The following is a 21,030-nucleotide window of genomic DNA, read 5'->3' as shown; positions in this document are numbered from 1 at the left end:
AATTTTCCTGCTGAATTGCACCCATGGTTGCTAAGGTGGTACATGAAGGCCAATGTATTGCTTTCACTCAGAAGTTGGATTAGTGTTGCATGATTGTCGAAACTCATTTTGATTTTGTTATTTGCAACCAGCCAGCAGAGGAGATGCTTTTTCCCAATATTTTGGGTTGGATGTGAACTCAAATCATATAGGTGAAAGGACAGCATCCAAACCAGTGCTGCATCTCTCTCAATGGCAATCACTGCCATTATTGGCGGCGGAAACTCTGTCAAGGTTATCTTCCCTCTGATTTTGAAAATGCTGCACCAGATTCCAGCTGAAACATATTGGATACTTACACTATCAAGGGTTACAGAAACACGCAGAGTTTGTTCGCCATCAAACCGCTGTAACGTTCTGAGATGGTACCACAGCTTTAGGAAAAATAAAATGAAACAGAGGCTGTCACAAAAATAATATTGTAATTAACAAGAACAGTTTCAACACCAAGAAAATGTGCCTAGGTGTAGTAGATGGAAGAGGAAAGTTGTATAATGAACATCTGTCAGAAGAGCCTGGAAAGGTGCCTGAAGATGAGGTGGATGAGCTAGAGATAGTGACTGAGGGTGTAATGGAACAACTATCAAAGGAGTTTGAAGGTAAAGGGCTTTGTCATACTTACAGTGGTGAAGTTCACGAGGTCGGTGTTGAGAAGGTAAACTAGCATAAGTAGGAAGAGGTAGGTGATTAAAGGTGAGGTTGAAGAGTTCGGAAGGTACCAGAAGATGAGGTGGATTTTGAGGAAGTGCGTTAACTGAGGTGAAAATTAGTGTTTTAAAAGGTGGATGAAGATAATATTGAAGATGTAGATTTTGAGAATAAGAGTTAGAGGAGATGGGTATGGCGGGTATGAGTGAAGATGAAGTTGAAGGATTAGGCTTTTCAAGATGAGTGAAGGTGAGGGTAATGAGGTAGGAGATGATATTGAAAGTGTAAGCGATGAGACACAGTGAATGCTGGTCTCAAAACCCTGGATAAGGTTTTGGAGTATGATGCTCTGAAAGCTAGGAAGAGGAAATTAATAAAATGAAAAGGGGAAATAACAATGCTGGGAATCCAAACTCTGTATTGAAAATATGTTTCATGTATCAGACTATCACATTCAAGACATCCCAACTTAACTTTTCTCTTCACAAATTCTGCCTAAGCAGAAGAGGAAGTTTTGGGAATTGATTTACACAATATTGGTAAAAGTGTTAAAGTGTTAATAGATACATAGAAGGTAGGAGCAGGAGGAGGCCTTTTGCCCCTTTGAGCCTGCTCCGCCATTCATCACGATCATGACTAATCATCCAACTCAGTAGCCTAATCCTGCTTTCTCCCCTAGCCTTTGATCCCATTCTCCACAAATGCTATATCTAGCCGCCTCTTGAATATATTCAAAGTTTTAGCATCAACTACTTCCTGTGGTAATGAATTCCACAGGCTCACCACTCTTTGGGTGAAGAAGTGCCTCCTTATCTCTGTCCGAAATGGTTTACCCTGAATCCTCAGGCTGTGACCACTGGTTCTGGACACACCTATCATTGGCAAAGACTTCCCTCCATCTACCCTGCCTAGTCCTGTTAGAGTTTTACAAGTCTCTATGAGATCGCCCCTCATTCTTCTGAACTCCAGCGAGAACGATCCCCAACCTGGTCAATCTCTCCTCATATGACAGTCCCGCCATCCCTGGAATCAGTCTGGTAAACCTTCGCTGCACTCCCTCGAGAGCAGGAACATCCTTCCTCAGAGATGGAGACCAAAACTACACACAATACTCAAACTGTGGCCTCACCAAGGCACTATACAATTGCAGCAGCACATCCCTGCTTCTATACTCAAAACCTCTTGCATTGAAGGCCAGCATACCATGAACCTTCTTTACCCACTGCTGCACCTGCATGCTTACCTTCAGTGAATGGTGCACAAGTACACCCAGGTCCCGCTGCACAGTCCCCTCTCCCAATTTACAACCATTGAGGTAGTAATCTGCCTTCCTGTTTTTGCTTCCAAAATGAATAACATCACACTTATCCAATTTATGCTGCATCTGCGATTGATTTGCCCACTCACCCAACCTGTATCGATCTTGCCGTAGGATTCCTGCATCCTCGTCATAATTCATCCTCCCACGTAATTTGGTATCACTACAAACTTTCAGATGTTACATTTTGTTCCCTCATCCAAATCATTAATATATATTGCGAATAGCTGGGATCCCAGCACCGATCCCTGTGGTACCCCACTGGTTACTGCCAGCCAATTTGAAAAGGACCCATTAATCCCTACTCTTTGTTTCCTCTCTGCCAACCAGTTTTCTATTCACCTCAATACATTTCCCCCAATCCCATGCGCTTTAATCTTGCACAGTAATCTCTTCTGCTGGACTTTGTCAAACGCCTTCTGAAAGTCCAAGGGCGAAATTCTCCGCACCCGCGGAAAGTCGCCAAACCGTCGTAAAAATCGGGACCGTTTTACGACGGTCGCGAAGGCTTCATTTCCCGATGGATTCACTTCCTGGAAATGGGCTAGTAGCGCGGCCGCGTCAATTACGTGCGTGATGACGACGGAACGCGACGACGACATGAACCCGCCCATGTGACGCCGCCCGACGCCGTAAAAAGGCGCGGGCGACCACAGAATCTGTCGGGCAGGATGTCGGAGCCGAGGAGAGCTGCTCCTCGCTTTGTAGATGCAGACGTCGAGGCGCTGCTCGATGCCGTGGAGCAGAGGAGGGGCATCATCCGCCCGCAGAGAGGGCATCGCCAACCTGCCAGCACGGTACGCCAGGCCTGGCGTGACGTGGCTGCTGCCGTCAGTGCTGTGGGGCAGACCCCTCGCTCAGCAGAGCAATGTAGGAAGAAGCTACACGACCTCACCAGGTCTGCCAGGGTAAGTGCCATGAGGGTGCCCCCTAGTCACAACCATCCCTCCCCCTTAACTGCCCCGGGGGGGGGGGGGGGGGGGGGGGGGGGGGGGGGGGGGAGAGGGATTGGGGCAGAGTAATTTGAGGGTGATTCACAAAGTTGTCACAGACCCAGCGCTCTGGCCCCGAGGAGAGATGCAATCGTCTGATGACAACTTGCCCCCCCCCAAACTGTGCCAGTATCTGAACGGACTGCTGATACCTACCGTTTTGTAATGATCTACCTATGTTCCCTCCCCCCAACAGGCCAAGGCCGCTCATAACCACCGTGAGCGGCACAAGACTGGAGGGGGTTCGCCCAACATGCACCCCCTCAGCACCTTTGAACAGAGGGCACTGGACCTTGTTGGGGGGTCTGCCACCCGCGATATCGCGCAATGCGAGGTTGGCGGAACTGCAGCAGTGAGACAACCCTCCCTGACAAACACTCACCCCTCCCCCATCCTCTGTCCCTTCACAAACCCTGCCCACTGGGACACCTCCCCCATCCTCTGTCCCTTCACAAACCCTGCCCACTGGGACACCTCCCCCATCCTCTGTCCCTTCACAAACCCTGCCCACTGGGACCGTCCAGCGGCCTGCCGAGCAAATCGAAATAACCCGTCTCATTCTCTTCCCTAGGACGTGATGCCGAACGACCAGGGCCGTCTGCCTCCAGACGGAGACAGGAATCTGCCGCCACCTCACCCGGGGCCTCACAACAGAGGGTGCCCGATCAGCGGGCAGCCCTATCCGCCCCAACCCAATCTGCGGACCAGGAAGCACAGAGGGTTCGAAGTCCACCACCACCACCAGAAATGGCCAGGGACAACCCTCCTGTCGCTGAGCAGCCCCACACCATGGACGAGGCTCTAAGCATTGAGAGCGTCGGGCTTGCGGCACTGCTTTCTCCCACCACATCCATCATCCCAGAGATACACACCCCGGCGGGCCTATTTAGTGATGAGTCTCCTGGGGCACAGTCTGGTTGGCACATCACAGCTGAGCAGGTACAGCAGGTGGAGGTCGGAGCAACAGAGGGCCCGGACTCGCGGAGGCCAGACCAGGCCCAGGATGCAGCTGGCTCCCAGACGTTTTCAGAGTTCCTGGAGTTTCTCAACCCACCCGCACAGCCGATGCCTCAGGAAACCCAGGGAAACAATGGCGGGAGGAGGGCAGCCTTCCTGGCTCTGCAGACGCTGTTAGAGGAGTCGAACCGCGTCCAAGAGCAGGGAGTGGTGCCGCTCATGGCAGAGACCCAGTCTGACACCGCACGGGTGACATCCGCGGTGGAGGCAATGGGTCAGGTTATGCAAGACGTTGGGGTTAATGTGCACGCGTCATCCTCGGCCCTGGACAGGGTTGCCCTCTCACAGGCAGCAATGTGCCAGAGCCAAAACGACATTGCCGGCGCCCTGCGGGCCATGGCCGAGTCTCAGCAGGTCATTGGCCAGTCGCAGCACGCCATGGCACAGTCCCAGCAGTCGATAGCACAGTCCCAGCAGTCGGTCGCGGAGACCATCAACCGCCTGACACATGTGCTGGATGGCGTCGTGCACACACAGGTTGAGATCGCACAGTCCCTGGCGGGAATGTCTAACTCCCCTGGACTCCGTCTCTGCAAAACCTTCGGATCCTGGTGGATACCGTTGCAGGCCTCCAGGACTGGCAGCGCCAGGTGTCGGTGGTGCGACGGGGAACCTCCCCGCTCGCACCTCTGTCCCAAAGTGAGGCCCGGGGGCCACCGGACTCCCCGAGGGAGGAGGTTTCGGGGCCCGTCCCATTAACTCCATCACGGGACGTCCCGGAATTCTCGGCCTCCCCCCGTCCCATCCCTGGTGCATCAGGTGGGCAGCAGGCAGAGCAGGGTGGCACAATGTCACCCGAGACGCCCGCAGAGCAGCCTGGCCCATCAAGGCCGGGTCGCCCCAGGAAACGCATAGCCAAGGAGAAACGAGTCGAGGGGGGCGATTCGCAGCAATCCTCCTCCACTCCTGCTGTATCATCTGGGGATTCACTTAGACGTAGTGGTAGGCCCGTAAGGCAACTAAGATAGACACTGAGTAAGTTGGCACGGGTGAAGGGCACAGTTTAGTTTGTAGGGGCTAGGGCACCTGTAAATAATTGTTAATATTAAACGCACTGTTTCCACCTTACTTGTAATACCGTGTGATTGTTCCACAGCCACAGGAATCGTGATGGTGACCGAGTGTCGCTGGGGGTTGAGGGGTGGTGAAACCCTCGGTGCCGGGTGTGCAGTCCCTGCCCCTACCCCCTCCCACAGCTAGCCCACGCGGGCACGTGATGGAGTGTCAGTGACGAACTCAGCGGCCACCAAGGTGGATGGTTCAGCTATTGCCATGGGTCAGACTCTCTCTAACGATTCTGAGCTCACAGCTCTTCGCAGAGCGGGCTTGTCATCATTCCACATGGCACTGATCACACCCGCTGACACAGCCATCAATGTTGTGCCATTCCGTCTGTACCCAGTGATAAGCGTCATGTCGAAGTGGAGCAGTGTACACTGAGGGGGGGGGGGGGGGGGGGGGGGGGGGTGGGGGGGGGGGGGGGTGGGTTGTGGTGGTGGCATTGTGTGGTGACCCTCTGCATGACTAGCGATGCGGTGGTGGTTGGTGTTCATCGGGGACGTCACAATGCGATGCGTGAACCGTGCTGCCGACCAGGGCGTCGCGTGCCCGCCGTCCTTGCCGGGTCCGTCGTGCCGCCCTCCTGGAAATCACCAGCACCTGGGTCGTGTCTGGCGTGCTGCGCCACGCCACTCCACCATCGTACTCCTCCTCCTCCTCCTCCTCCTCCTCTGTGCTGGCAACCACTGCCACTAGCTTCTCCCTCCGCCTCCTGCAACAGGTCATCTCCCCTCTGCATCGCGATGTTGTGCAGCGCACAGCAGACCACTACAATGCGAGCGACCCTGTCGGCCTGGTACTGCAGGGCCCCTCCGGAGCGGTCCAGGCACCTGAATCTCATCTTCAGGAGGCCAAGGCAGCGCCTCCACCACACCCCTGGTTGCTGCATGGGCCTCGTTGTATCGTGTTTCCGCATTGGTCTGAGGCCTCCGTATAGGCGTCATCAGCCAAGACCTCAGCGGATAACCCCTGTCACCTAGCAACCAGCCCCTCAGCCGGGGGACGTCCCTCAAACATCGCAGGGATGAACGACTGCGCTAGTATGTAGGAGTCATGCACACTCCCTGGGAACCTTGCACAGACGTTCATGAACCTCATGTGGGGGTCGCATACCCACCTGGACATTAATGGAGTATGTCCCCCTCATGTTTGTGAACACTTCCTTGTCCACAGCAGGCGGGCGCATGGGGACGTGAACACAGTCGATTGACCCCTGAACCCTCGGTATCCCGGCCACACTGGCAAATCCACAGGCTCGTGAGTCCTTGACTTGCTTGGGTCCTCGGGAAAAGGTGATGTAGCGATCGGCGATGGCATAGAGGGCGTCGGTCACATCCCGGATGCACCTGTGCACCGATGACTGGGAGATCCCAGAGACGTCCCCGCTCCGGAGACTTGGAAGGAGCCGGTAGCATAGAAGTTCAGAGCGACCGTCACCTTGATGGCTACCGTGATTCGCGTGTCCTCCCCCCGTTCCACGTGGGCGGGTGCGACAGGAGTTCGCAGATATGTATCACCGCCTGCCTACTCAGCCGGAGTCTTCTCCTGCAGGTGATGTCCGGCATTGTTACGAAAGAGACCCGGACACGGTACACCCTCGGCTTTGGTCGTCGCCTCTGACGCCGTGGCTGCACCCTCACTCTCTCCTCTTCCTCTTCCTCCTCCTCCTCCTCCTCCTCCCCCCCCCATGCTGCTCGACGACTGGCAACTCCTCGGCCCTTCCTCTGCTGCTGCAGCTGGCCCTGCAGCCACTGCGGGTTGTGGTGTGGATGCTGCTGCATCTCCAAATCCAGTAGAGCGGCCCAACCCTGCGCAGAACATAGCCGTTCTGTTCCCCATGCATCGTGCTACCTACAGAAGGGTGGTAGAAGGCAGAGAAACTGGACATTTAGACGGACGTTAGTCGACACCTCGGCAGCCGCCAGCCATGGGATACCAGTGTGTCCCGTGGCCTGGTCGCGCTGCTGACAACGCGGTCAGCCTAACCCCTGGTCACTTTCTGCATCCAACGGCCAGTAAACTATGGCCTCCTCACGGGTGCGTCAGTGGCCTGTGGCCGGAAGCCACAGGGGAACCAGCGGCCGTGTCCTCGTCACCTGCACACCATGGCATGTGGCAGACATTTGTTACGGGGGTTGGACGCTCACTCTCTACCTAACACCCCCCCCCCCCCTCCGTCGCCCCCCACTGCCTCCCCCGGTCTCCCCACTGCCTCCCCCGTCTCCCCCCCACTGCCCCCGCTCTGGACCCCCTCCCGTTCCCAGGGATGCCTTCCCCATTGTGGCCAGACTCGAGCGGTGCGCTGAGCGGTGCGCTGAGCGGTGCGCAGAGTGGTGCCCTGACCTCCTCCAAGCAGTCGTCAGCCAGGCCGACTGGTTGACGAATTTAAAAGCAGGTGTGTTTCACGACGTCCAAACAGGGCGCCATGACGTCGGGAACTTGTCGTCCCATCCGGGCCGGTGAATAGCGGGGGGGCTCTCAGTGGCGATTCTGGTCGTGTCAGGGGCGGGAAGGAGGCGTTTGTCGGGAAACGCGACTCCGACAATTTGCGGGGTTCAGAGATAGGCGGGAGGGCGTCGGAACAGCGTCGCCGTAAAAATTTCCGACGCCCGCTATTCTCCGAACCGTCGTGAGTCCGAGAATCGCGCCCAAATATAACCACATCGACTGGCTCCCCCGTGTCGACTGTACTGGTTACCTCTTCAAAAAGAATTCCAACAGATTTTGTCAAGCATCATTTTCCCTTCATAAATCCATGCTGAACTCTGACTGATCCTGCCACTGCTTTCTAAATGTTCTGCTATAAAGTCTTTGATAATGGATTCAAGCATTTTTCCCCACTAAACGATGGTTAGACTTACTGGTCTATAATTCCCTGCTTTCTCTCTACCTCCCTTTCTGAATATCGGAGTGACGTGAGCTATCCTCCAATCTGCAGGGACAGTTCCAGAGTCTATAGAATCCCGGAAGATGACCACCAATGCATCCACTATTTCCAGAGCCACCTCCTTAAGCATTCTGGGATGCAGATTCTCAGATCCTGGGGATTTATCCACCTTCAACCCCATCAGTTTTCCCAGCACCATTTCTCTACTCATGTTGATCTCTCTCAGTTCTTCCCTCTTACTAAAACTTTCATTCTCCAACATTTCTGGGATCTGATTTGTGTCCTCATTTGTGAAGACAGAACCAAAGTATGTATTTAATTTCTCAGCCATTTCTTTGTCCCTTATTATGCATTCCCCTGTTTCTGTCTGCAGTGGACCGACATATCTCTTTTCCGATCTCTTTCTCTTCACATATTGGGCAGCACGGTAGCATTGTGGATAGCACAATCACTTCACAGCTCCAGGGTCCCAGGTTCGATTCCGGCTTGGGTCACTGTCTGTGCGGAGTCTGCACATCCTCCCCGTGTGTGCATTGGTTTCCTCCGGGTGCTCCGGTTTCCTCCCATAGTCCAAAGATGTGCAGGTTAGGTGGATTGGCCATGATAAATTGCCCTTAGTGTCCAAAATTGGCCTTAGTGTTGGGTGGGGTTACTGGGTTATGGGGATAGGGTGGAGGTGTTAACCTTGGGTAGGGTGCTCTTTCCAGGAGCCAGTGCAGACTCGATGGACCGAATGGCCTCCTTCTGCACTGTAAATTCTATGTAATATCTGTAGAAAATCTTTTTTTTTTTTTTTTTAATAAACAATTTTATTGAGGTAGTTTTTGGCTTTATAAACAGTTACAGACATCATCAGAAAGGAAGCAAAAAAGGCAAAAATGTGCAAACATCCACGTTCTTTCAATACTTCCACCGTAACATATTGCACAAGCCCGCTCCCCTCCCCCGGTACTACCCGCCATATTTTCCCTCCTACTCTACTCTACCCCCCCCCCCCCCCCCCCCCCCCCCCCCCCCCCCTGCTGACGCTCACTCTCCCGCAAAGAAGTCAATAAATGGTTGCCACCATCCGGGTGAACCCCTGCACAGAACCCCTCAAGGCGAACTTGATTTTTTCCATCCCCAGGAAACTCGACATGTCCGCAAGCCACCACTCTGTCTTCGGGGGCTTTGAGTCCCTCCACGCCAATAGTATTCGTCGCCGGGCTATCAGGGAAGCAAAGGCCAGCACATCGGCCTCTTTCTCCCCCTGGACGCCCGGGTCTTCCGAAACCCCAAAAATTGCCACCCCTGGGCTCATCACCACCCTTGTTTTTAGCACCTGGGACATGACCCCCGCAAATCCCTCCCAGTACCCCCTCAGCACAGGGCATGCCCAAAACATGTGAACATGGTTCGCTGGTCCTCCCGCGCACCTAGCGCATTTGTCCTCTATCCCGAAAAATTTGCTCATCCGAGCCACCGTCATATGGGCCCGGTGAACGACCTTAAATTGGATCAGCCCGAGCCTAGCACATGTCGCGGTCGAGTTTACCCTACTCAGGGCCTCTGCCCACAGCCCATCCTCCATTTCCCCCGCCTAGCTCCTCCTCCCATTTAAGTTTCAGTTCCTCTGTCTGGGACCCTTCCTCCCTCATGAGCACCTTATAATACCCGAGACTCTACCCTCCCCTTCATCCCTCCCAGAGACTATTCTGTCTAGGATCCCCATTGGCGGGAGGCGCGGGAAAGATGGGTGTAGAAAATCTTAGTGTCAGTCTTTATGTTCCCTGCAAGCTTCCTTTCGTACTGTACTTCCCCATCTTAATCAATCCCTTTGTCCTTCTTTGCTGAATTCTAAACTGTTCCCAATCCTCAGACCTATTATTTTTCTTGGCCAATCTGTATGCTTCTTCCTTGGGTCGGACACTATTTCTAATTTCCTTTGTAAGCCATGGATTGGCCCTCTTACCCCTTTGCTTTTGTGCCAGACAGGAATGAACAGTTGCTGTAGTTCCTCCATGCATTCCTTGAATGTTTGCCATTTTCTATCCACTGTCATCCCTTTAAGTAACTCTCTCCAATCTATCAAGGCCAACTCATGCCTCATATCCTCATATCTTTATTAAGATTCAGTACCCTAGTCTCCAAATCAACTACTCACTCTCCATCTCGATAAAAAATTCTATCATGTTATGGTCGCTCATACCTAAGGGGTCTCGTACAGCCAGATTGGCAATGATTCCCTTCTCATTACACAGTACCCTATCTAAGATGGCCTACTTTCTAGTTGGTTCCTCCACATATTGGTCAAGAAAAAATCCCGTATACACTGCAGGAATTCCTCCTCTACGGCATTGTAGCTAATTTGATTTGCCCAATCTGTGTGAAGATTAAAATCACCCATGATCACCAATATTCCCTTATTACATGCATCACTAATTTCTTGTTTAATGCCATTCCCATCCTCACCATTGCAGTTTGGGGGTCTATATATGACACCCCATGATGTTTTTTGTCCCTTGGTATTTCTCAACTCTACCCATACAGATTCCACATTTTCAGAGCCAATATTCTTTCTCACTACTGTGTTAATTTCCTCTTTAACCAACAGTGCCTCGCCACCACCCTTTATTTTATGTCTGTCCTTCCTAAATACTGAGAACCCTCGACATTCAGTTCCCATCCCTGTTCACCCTGCAGCCATGTCTCCGTACTCTCAATTATATCATACCCATTTATATCTATCTGCGCGATTAGTTCATCCACTTTATTGCAAATGCTCTGTGCATTAAGGCACAGAGCCTTTAAGTTTGTCTTTTTCACAATGCTCGTCTTGCTCCCAATATTTTTCTCTACTGCCCTGTTTGAATTTTGTCCTTGGTTTCTCCACCTATCACTTTCTTAATCACTTTTCTACTTTTAGCTTTTGTCCTTGCTCCCTCTTACTCTGACTCCTTGCATGGGTTCCCATCCCCCTGGCATTTTAGTTGAAACCCTCCCCAACCGCTCTAGCAAATAGCCCCCCTCGGACATCAGTTCCAGTCCTGCCCAGGTGTAACCCGTCCAGTTTGTACAGATCCCACCTCCCCCAGAACCAGTCCCAATGCCCCAGGAATCTGAAACCCTCCCCCGACACTTTCTCTTCAATCACGTATTCATCCTATATGTCCTGTCATTTCTACTCTGACTAGCACGTGGCACTGGTAGTAATCTTGAGATCACTACCTTTGAGGACATATTTCTTAACTTCCTTCCTAGCTCCCTGTATTCTGCCTTTAGGACCTCATCCCTTTTTTTATCTATGTCGTTTGTACCGATGTGTACCATGACCACTGGCTATTCACCCTCCCCCTCCAGAATGCCCTGTATCCATTCCGAGACATCCTTGATCCTAGCACCAGGGAAGCAACATACCATCATACCATCCTGGAGTCGCGTTTGCCTATCTATTCCCTTTACAATTGAATCCCCTATAACTATTGCAATGTTACACTGTGTTGATTTATAGATTTACATGGTCTTGATGATGACCTGGATTTATGTTGTTTTGGTCGCATATGAATTTACATTACCTTGTGATGTCTGGATTTATGTGGTTGATTGACAGTCTGGATTTATGTACTTTGGTTGATTAAGTTGATTTATGATGTCTTGGTTTATGGATCTGATTCTAGGATCTGAAGATAAGCCCTGCTCAGAACTGAGCAGATACAGAGGCTGCACACTGCTGCTGAACATCTAGATTATTAGTTCTGACTTTAGATTATTACTCATCCCATTGATGTTAAACTCCCTCCCAAAAATAGTATTCCTTCAAAGTCCTGCAGTAAAAAAATGTTATAGCCTAGAAATTCAGGGATGCGTGGGTTTTCTCCGGGTGCTCCGGTTTCCTCTCAAAGTCCAAAGACGTGCTGGTTGGGTGGATCAGCTATGCCAAATTGCCCCTAGATGGGGTTACGGGGATAGGGTGGGGGAATGAGCCTCGGTAGAGTGCCCTTTCAGAGGATCGGTGTAGACTCGATGGGCTGAATGCCCTCCTTCTGCACTTTAGGGATCCTACGATTCTATTCTATGAATCTTGAGTCTGAGTAGATAGTCCTGAACTGCACCAGATATTTGGTCTTGAACCTCAGTTAATTGAACCTGGAAAGTTACCGAAAGCTGCTGGGCATTCTCAAACAGCTCAAGGATGAAGGAGATTGAAATTTTGGGTCATTGTGTCATCAGAGGAGAGTGATGTGGGAGGTGTTCGGCAGGAAGTATTAGAAACAAAGGAAGGAGCCATGAAAGGAAGGGTAAACTGGGAGTGGAGATGCAGAGAAAATTAGAAGACGAGGCAAGTGATGGGCAGCAGTGACCAGTGGTTTTAATATGGGGCTAGGAGGATCGCTCCTGCATCTTCGACCTCCACCGAAAAGATTTGGTTTTACAAATTTACCTTTTTGCAGGTGGCCTGTAGCTTTCCCTTTCAGAACCATAGGTTAGGCAGCATGTGGATGTAGTTTTCCTGGATATCTATATTTTTGCTGATACTACTGTGAGGGCAGTTCACTTCCAGCTGTTCATGAGCACTGACTTCTTGCCCACTATACTGGAATTTTAGGCACTCATTTAGCCAAATGTATAGGCCTTTCTAAAGCAGGTCTTTTGACGCCAAGCTTCCCCAAAGATATCCTCTTCAGTATCCATCTTTCCCTCATAGCATTGGAATCATTCTTTTACATGGAAATGTGGGGCGGGATTCTCTGCCTGCGGGATTCTATGTTTTGCCGGGCCCCGGGGGCTTCCCGACGGCGTGAGGCTGCCCCACAATGGGAAACTCCATTGACCGGTCGGCATAACGGAGAATCCCGCTGGCAGGTCGAGGCAGAAATGTGGCGCGGCAGGGTGGAAAATCCAGCCCAAGATGTCTGGAAATGGGGGGATGATAGTGAAGTGAATGAAAATAGAAAAAAGCATTTAAACTTGTGGGAAAAAAGTTGTATTCCCAATCACAAAAATAATTGAAGCTTAGTCATTTCTACTTTACTCAGATAGTAGTTAAATTGTGAGTCACCATCACGTAGACTGATAAAGGCAAATAGTATAGTTATATTTAACGGGAAGCTAGATAACTCCAAGAGGACAAAGGAAATCGGAAGGTGTTAGATGAAGGGGGTGGGAGGCAGCTTGTGGCTGTTATAAATACCAGCATTATTATTTTGTCAAATGAACTTTTCTTTGCTGTAAATTCCATTTAATTCATTGGCACAATTATACAGCAGGTTAAAAGCTATGCCTACTTTTACACACATCACAAAGTCTTTAACTCACCTCTCCCATCCCAGGAAGTAACACATTCACTTCTGTTATCCCAGCTTCAACCACTGGATGTATCAGCAAGGCTTCTCCTAAGGATTGCAAGAACAGTACAGCAATTTGCATTGAAGTTAGTGAATTTACCGTAGATCGTCTAGTTATTTTCTCTGCTTCTTATTTTGAAGAGACTCTCTCATCCCAATTAAAGGGAAAATACCTTTCTCAGAACCTAAGTTGGCAAATGTTTTAGGGAGAAATGTTAACATTCACAGACAAAACCTCCTCTCCATCAGCAAGAAAAACGTAATTAATTATTTCTTCAGTAGCATTGAACTAAAGTTTCAAATTGGAGGAGACAACTACTGCATTTTGTAACTAATTTTTCCACTGGAAATGTTTGACGACGACAGAATTATTCTACTTTTGGTGTGCAACGATAGGACAGCTAAATTAGCTAAAGCATTGGAGAGGCAGAGTGAAGATTCCCTACTCTGTCCCAACAATGTGTTCTAACTCTAGCTCCTGAACCTGTGGCATTTCATTGCCATATTCAACAATAGAACCACAGAATCATAAAAAGATTATGGCACAGAAAGGCCATTCAGCCAATTGGGTTTGCGCCAGTCACAAAAGAGAGAAAAAAGAAACCAGCTGTTCATTTAATCCCACTTTTCAGCAATTGGTTCGTAGCCTTGTAGGTTACAGCACTTCAGGTGCAGTTCCAGGTACCTTTTAAATGAGTGGAGCGTTTCTGCCTTGACCAGAAAATTTGGGCAGCGAATTCTGGATGGTGAAAATGTTTTTCCTCATGTTCCATCCAAGATTTCCACCAATCACCTGAAATCTATCCTCCCTGACAATTGACCACTCTACCCAATCTTGGCCCCACATAATAAGAACATAAGAACTAGGAGCAGGAGTAGGCCATCTGGCCCCTCGAGCCTGCTCCGCCATTCAATGACATCATGGCTGATCTTTTGTGGACTCAGCACCAAACACCATAACCCTTAATCCCTTTATTCTTCAATCTTTTAATAATGGAGAATTTTGGTAATATGGTACAATTTAAGTTTGTTATGGACAAAAAGATAAGCCAGGGAACTACAGACCATGGAGTCTCACTTAATTGGTAGAGCCCTACTCACCCCACCTCATAAGGGCATGGCGCCTCCGGGCCCGATCCACGGGTTGGGAAGGAATTCCACCGTGGCATGGTGACAGAGTGCCAGGTTGGCAGTGCCAAGGTGCCTGGGTGGCATCAGCAGTGCCAGGTTGTCACCTGCCCAGAGGCCGACCACTTGGGCACCTCTAATTATCTGTGAGACCCCCACCCTCCCAAAATCCGTTTCACCAGGTCCCCATTTGTGAAGGCCAATGCGAAAGAGCACCCGGCTTGGGTCTCCTCGGCAAAGGGATTCGATCGCGGGCAGTGGTTAGATCAGGTAGAGACATATCCAAGTGTGCCTAACAGCACACTTAGATATGCAAGTTTAGATCCCATCCATTGTGGAAGGGATCCAGCTCGCCTTGACTCGCAGGATCGCATTAGATCTCGCGATAGAATGCTCGTGTGGCATACAGTTAAATCGCGCCCATGAAATGAGACTTTTATTTATCCAAAGACTGGAAATGGATCGAAGTCCAAGAGATAAAAGAATGTGCTAACGACATCTTCCAACCATCTCCAATGTTATCTCGAAAATGTGGAAAATATGTGGAGAAACACAGGAAATGCCAAGGTGCCATTAGGGACCTTCAAGCGTCTATTGGATAGGTGCATGGATTACGGTAGAATAATGGAGTGTAGATTAATTTGTTCTTAAGGGCAGCACGGTAGCATTGTGGATAGCACAATTGCTTCACAACTCCAGGGTCCCAGGTTCGATTCCGGCTTGGGTCACTGTCTGTGTGGAGTCTGCACATCCTCCCCATGCGTGCGTGGGTTTCCTCCGGGTGCTCCGGTTTCCTCCCATCATCCAAAGATGTGCAGGTTAGGTGGATTGGCCATGATAAATTGCCCTTAGTGTGCAAAATTGCCCTTAGTGTTGGGTGGGGTTACTGGGTTATGTGATAGTGTGGAAGTGTTGACCGTGGGTAGGGTGCTCTTTCCATGAGCCGGTGCAGACACGATGGGCTGAATGGCCTCTTTCTGCACTGTAAATTCTATGATAATCTATGATTAATCTAGGACAAAGGTTCGGCACAACATCATGGGCCGAAGGGCCTGTTCTGTGCTGTATTTTTCTATGTTCTATGTTCTAAATAGGAGCCAGATTAGGCTATTCAGCCCTTTGAACCTGCTCTGCCATTCATTATGATCATGGCTGATCATCCAACTCAACAGCCTGTTCCTGCCTTCCCCCCTCTATATCCTTTGAGCCCTTTTACTCCTAGCACTATATGTAACTCCTTCTTGAAGACAGACTGGGCAGGATTCTCTGATCCTGCAGCCACATGTTTCTTGGCAGCATGCTGTTCGCTGGTGGTGGGATTCTTTCTTCCTGCCGTTTGTCAATGAGATTTCCTATTGAAGCCACTTCACATTGCCGGGAAACCCATGGGCAGTGGTTTGCTGCCAGTGGCAAAAATGAATACCAATGGCCGGAGAATTCCTGCCACTATGTTTTGGCCTCAACTACTACTTGTCGTAGCCTTTCCACAGGCTGATCACTCTCTGGGTGAAGACATTTCTCCTCATCGAAGTCCTAAATGGTCTACCCCGTATCCTCAAATTATGACCCCTGGTTCTGGACTCCCCCACCATCGGAAACATCCTTGCTGCATTTATCCTGTCTAGCCCTGTTAGAATTTAATAGGTTTCTATGTGATTCCCCGGTCAACGTGATTCATCAAGATTTAGTTCACTAACCTTTTGTTAAAACAGGGAAAAGATAGTGATGTAACAGGTTTTAAGCATGTAGGGAGATAGGGACATTTGAGAGTGGGGAAGAGCAAAAGGAAATTGCCTAGATAAGTTGAAAGCAGGAGAAATTGAATGTCAAAAGAGATGATGGTGCATGGCAAAAGGAATTAGTAATATGACAAGAAACAAAAGATGGGTTTAAATGGGAATAGCAGAATCATAACCAACAGCTGACATCTGAAAAGGTAGGGCAGAGGTTATGATCTGAATTGAACTCAATATAACTGTCATCCGCACTGCACCCCTGTCCCCATCAGTGAGTGGCACCCGGCCTGTGACTTGGAGAGCCTCAATCCTTGCCACCTGTCCTTGGTAACAGGAGTACCTGTGATTTCAGCGATACACTCTGTGATCCCTGTCCTTTTTCCCCCAGTTGGGTCTATTGTGGGTGGAACTGGGTGGCGTGTTTTCACGCCAACAGGATGGCAACTGGTTGTGTGGTGGAGACGGTCAATGTGCCAATCGCCTTCATGCTAAGAAGCTGGTGTGTGGGCAGGTGCAACAGTTGAGGGCGAGCGAGGGATGTGTGCATTTGCTGGGAGGTTAGCTGCAGTGTGAAGAGGAGCCTGGCTGTAACACACAGGTTGTGACAGAGAGGTGGTCTAGTTTCCTGGACGGGGCAGAATGGATGGGAACAGGGGCGCGGTGGACATGCAGCACCTGGAGACATCCCGGGATCCTGAGGGGTGGGCTAGTTCTGTGATTCCCCTGCTTCCTCTGCTGTGGGGCATCACTTCTGAGGTGTGCACTGAGGAGTGCCAATGACTGAGCATGGCCACGCCAATCCACTTGATGATACTGCTGGGATCTGAGGGTTGGGGCCTCACGGTAGCATGGTGGTTAGCATCAATGCTTCACAGCTCCAGGGTCCCAGGTTCGATTCCCGGCTGGGTCACTGTCTGTGTGGAGTCTGCACATCCTCCCTGTGTGTGCGTGGGTTTCCTCCGGGTGCTCCGGTTTCCTCCCACAGTCCAAAGATGTGCGGGTTAGGTGGATTGGCCATGATAAATTGCCCGTAGTGTAAGGTTAATGGGGGGATTGTTGGGTTACGGGTATACGGGTTACGTGGTTTAAGTAGGGTGATCATTGCTCGGCACAACATCGAGGGCCGAAGGGCCTGTTCTGTGCTGTACTGTTCTATGTTCTATGTTCTATGTTTCCAGATGGGTGGGCTGGGTGGATTCACACATGACCAGAGGCTCTCTGAGCGTACACAGCATATAGTGAGCAGTCAGCAGTGTGAACAGCCAGGAGCCTGCAAGTTGCAGCAAAGAGGTGGGGTTCAATGTGGGTCTGAGACAGGCCAGCCCGATCCCAAGGGGGCACTCTTGAGTGCACACAGTTCCACCAAGTCATTCCCCACTACTCCCCAAGGTCCAGGCAGTCGTCCCCAGCAAGCCCAAAAAATTTTGAGTTTTCTTACCTTCTTTCTCCCCTGAATAGCCATGGCGAGCAGGTTCTGCTTGTAAAAACTTGTACAAATTCACACCCATGTGACTCCCACCTGATAGAGGTGGAGCATTGCGGAGGGGTGCATTAGCCAGTGCCCAACTTGATAATCGCTGTCAAATCTATGCAAATTATGGATTTGCATGGGGCCACCAGCATAGGGCGCCAACCTCGCTGCTGCCACCCGCAGGGAACCGGAGCATCACATCTCCAGTCGACATTCTCCGCCTGAACGCGATTCTCGCTGCTGGTGTCAGGCAGCGGAGAATCCAGCTCAATATATTTCCCTTTGCATTATGTCTCCCTCTATAAAGCCATAGATCATGTTTGCATTTTAACATCGGTACTAACTTGCCCTACCATCTTCAAAGATTTGTGTATATGAACCCCAGGTTTCTTTATTCCTGCAGGGCCATTGAAATCATAGCATTTACTTTATATTACTGCTTCTAATTCTTTTTCCAGAATGCATCACTTCACACTGTTCTGCATTCATTTTCATCTATGGCGTGCTTGCCTGGATCACTGGATGTCCATGTCTAAAGTCTACTATTGTCCTCCTCATTGTTTATGACCTAGCCTAGTCACAGAATATGTTTGCAATTAATTAATGGGCAAGTCATTGCTGTCCTTATATGTAAGGGGTGATTATGTACTGTACCTATCATGTACTCATCATCAACTGCAAATGTGTTGACCTCCTCAGGAAACTCCACCCATAAAGGCCTATGAAGGAAAATGCCAAAAGTCACTTACTAGAATCAGAAAAATTCGACTGACAGGAGTATTTGTATTTGACTTGCAAACATTTGATGCTAGTGCTGAGTAACAAAAATGGGGAACACAATCCATATATATAAGCCAGCAAAGAATCCCCACATAGAACACAAATATCATATCCCACAAACAATGTGATTGAGTCATGCACTATCAAGTCTCAGCATCATTGGTGTGGTTTATTCTTTTGTAATTCAAAGCCAAAGTAACTCACAGGAGCATTGGGTAAAGCATAAAATTAGAGGATTGAGTGATATGTTGAAAAGGACTTGTATTTAGTGAAAGCTTCCTGGATAGCTGAGTTTATTGGGTAGTGGGTAAAGTCTATACAACATCAAAAAATAATGACTACTTGGTTGAGGTACCAAACGGCTGCTGGCACCTAAGTAACTGGCCCACAACCATGTTAACATCTTCAGATGAAAGGGCAGCACTGTGGCGTAGTAGTTAGCATTGCTGCCTCACGGCGCCAAGGACCCAGATTCGATCCCAGCCTCGTCACTGTCCGTGTGAAGTTTGCACATGTTCCCTGTGTCTGCGTGGGTCTCACCCCCACAACCCAAAAAGATATGCATGGTCGGTGGATTGGCCATGCTAAATTGCCCCTTTATTAGAAATAAAAAGAATTGGGTATTCTAAATTTATTTTTTTTAATTCTTCAGGGGAAAGGGAGATTTGAGCATCAGTTCCTCAAGTAACCATTATTCTGGGGCGTAAACTGCTGGCATAAAACACTTGAACTGATCTGACCCTTACGCCTTGTAACTCATAATTAAGCATTCCGTAAATCACCATGCACCAATGAACACCCTAAATTTATTGGACATGTGGCGATCCTGTTTACCTGATTATTGGCTCTGCCTTGGTATGGGCCATGTAGAAGAGTGTGTACCAGAATGGCAGCAGTGCATATCGTTCTCGAATTGTTTCCCGGATAATCCTAGTGATATTATCTCCAAACAACCATGGCTCTCGCCGCTCTGTCTCCGTATGGGAATGGTTCCTGAAGAAAGGTTGATATGCAGCAGCTTGGTACCAGCGAACAAGGAGCTCTGGTTCAGGATTCTGCATAAACCCACCGACGTCAGCTGAAGAAAGTAAGAGAACTTTGTAAGGGCAGAAGACAGAATAGAGGGCAGTGGTGTACAATCCTATTTCTTAGAACATTCTCACATCTTCAGAGAAACTTTGAACAGACACAGTTCCTTGAAAAGCCAGGAGGCAGAAGGCTTTGAACTCCCTGCCACAGCTCTGCCAGGGGCAGCACGGTAGCACAGCAGTCAGCACAGTTGCTTCACAGCTCCAAGGTCCCAGGTTCGATTCCCGGCTTGGGTCACTGTCTGTGCGCAGTCTGCATGTTCCCTCCATGTATGCGTGGGTTTCGTCCGGGTGTTCCTGTTCCTCCCACAGTCCAAAGGTAAGGTGGATTGACCATGCTAAATTGTCCATAGTGTCCAAAAGGTTGGGTGGGGTTGATGGGGTGTGATGAAGTGTGGGCTTGGGTATGGTGCTCTTTCCAGGTGCTGGTGCAGACTTGATGGGCCAAATGGCCTCCTTCTGCACTGTAAATTCTATGTTGGGTCTTGTGGAGAGGATTCACGAGAGTGGACATTACACAGAAGCACGTGTAACCAACTATGTGACGATCCTCCTCCATTCACAAAAGGTCATGGAACAAAAGTTATCATCCAAAACATTGTTCTTTAAATTTCAGGAGACAGTGTAGCCCTTGTAAAGATCAATTATTAAGTTGCAATACATTAAACACTTCCACCTCTTATTGTGGTAGCAGCAGATGTTGTCCCAAAAATAAATGCATTATACCTAAAAGATTTGCCTCCTTTTCATTACATTTTTCATGCATTAAAATAATGACCACTCTTTGAAAAATACTTCATTGACTTCAAAGTGCCACTTTAGGATATCCTGAGAGTGTGGAAGATGCTTTAATTCAGGTTTTTTATTTTTCTCTTTCCAGGTCCCTCTCCCCAGCATGCTGATCTATTTGGGGACCAAGTGAATGGTTGAATGCCATGCTCCCAAACCTCAGTTGACGTAACCGGCCATCCTGGAAATGCACTTTCGTTCCTTCCTTTTATGAGATTCCTACCCTGAACTTTTGATTCAGATAAGCATTTTCTATTTGAAGAAGTGAGGGAGGAACACCCCATGTAATCTGCACCAACATAGCATGCAGATGGTACAAGCTGCACTAAGCATTCTGTTACGGATGCCAACATGGTGTACATGTGCACTTTTGTTCATTTAAGGTTTTCTTTGTATATTTAATTCTGAGATGTTTCTCCAACATTCACTGAAACTTCATGCAACAACCTGCCTGTCTGGATCAGCTCTAGCCATTGAGGGCAAGGAAATACACATAAGTAAACAAAAATATTGTTATTACTTTAAAGAAAACCTGCCTTCTGTTTAACTTATGTGTTCCAGACTTGAAAAACCAGTGTACCAACACAGTGATATATAGATTCCCGTGAATGTAATGTTTAAAAGCTTGACTAAGTGGTTGCACTGAGTGTGCAGTTGTGATTTCAAGCCCCACATGAGACTTGACAACATAATCTAGGTTGCCACTTCAGTGTGTTATGGCCCAGCAGTTAGTAAGTGCCGCTGCTCATATCCC

At 49.3% G+C, this 21,030-nt stretch overlaps 1 protein-coding gene across 9 annotated transcripts in view; it reads right to left on the bottom strand.

Moving 5' to 3' along the window:
* LOC119956134 (neutral alpha-glucosidase C-like) overlaps positions 1 to 21,030 on the bottom strand; it is a 232,267-nt gene that overhangs the window by 40,585 nt on the left and 170,652 nt on the right. For 8 of the 9 annotated variants that reach the window (XR_005458597.1, XM_038783039.1, XM_038783047.1 and 5 more), the window contains 4 exons: positions 19,234 to 19,477; positions 18,274 to 18,338; positions 13,256 to 13,332; positions 339 to 413 (listed from right to left, as the gene is read on the bottom strand). Coding sequence is in view for 8 of the 9 variants with exons in the window: in XM_038783039.1 (XP_038638967.1) it covers positions 339 to 413; positions 13,256 to 13,332; positions 18,274 to 18,338; positions 19,234 to 19,477 (461 nt within the window). In the remaining variant the exon portion in view is untranslated. The remainder of the gene's footprint in view (positions 1 to 338; positions 414 to 13,255; positions 13,333 to 18,273; positions 18,339 to 19,233; positions 19,478 to 21,030) is intronic. The other variant, XM_038783063.1, reaches the window with a different exon arrangement.

Source organism: Scyliorhinus canicula, chromosome 2 (genome assembly GCF_902713615.1).
Source record: "Scyliorhinus canicula chromosome 2, sScyCan1.1, whole genome shotgun sequence".
NCBI classification, from domain to species: domain Eukaryota; kingdom Metazoa; phylum Chordata; class Chondrichthyes; order Carcharhiniformes; family Scyliorhinidae; genus Scyliorhinus; species Scyliorhinus canicula.
The sequence above is the reverse complement of the archived record's forward strand: the minus strand, read 5'-3'. Positions and strand labels throughout refer to the sequence as shown.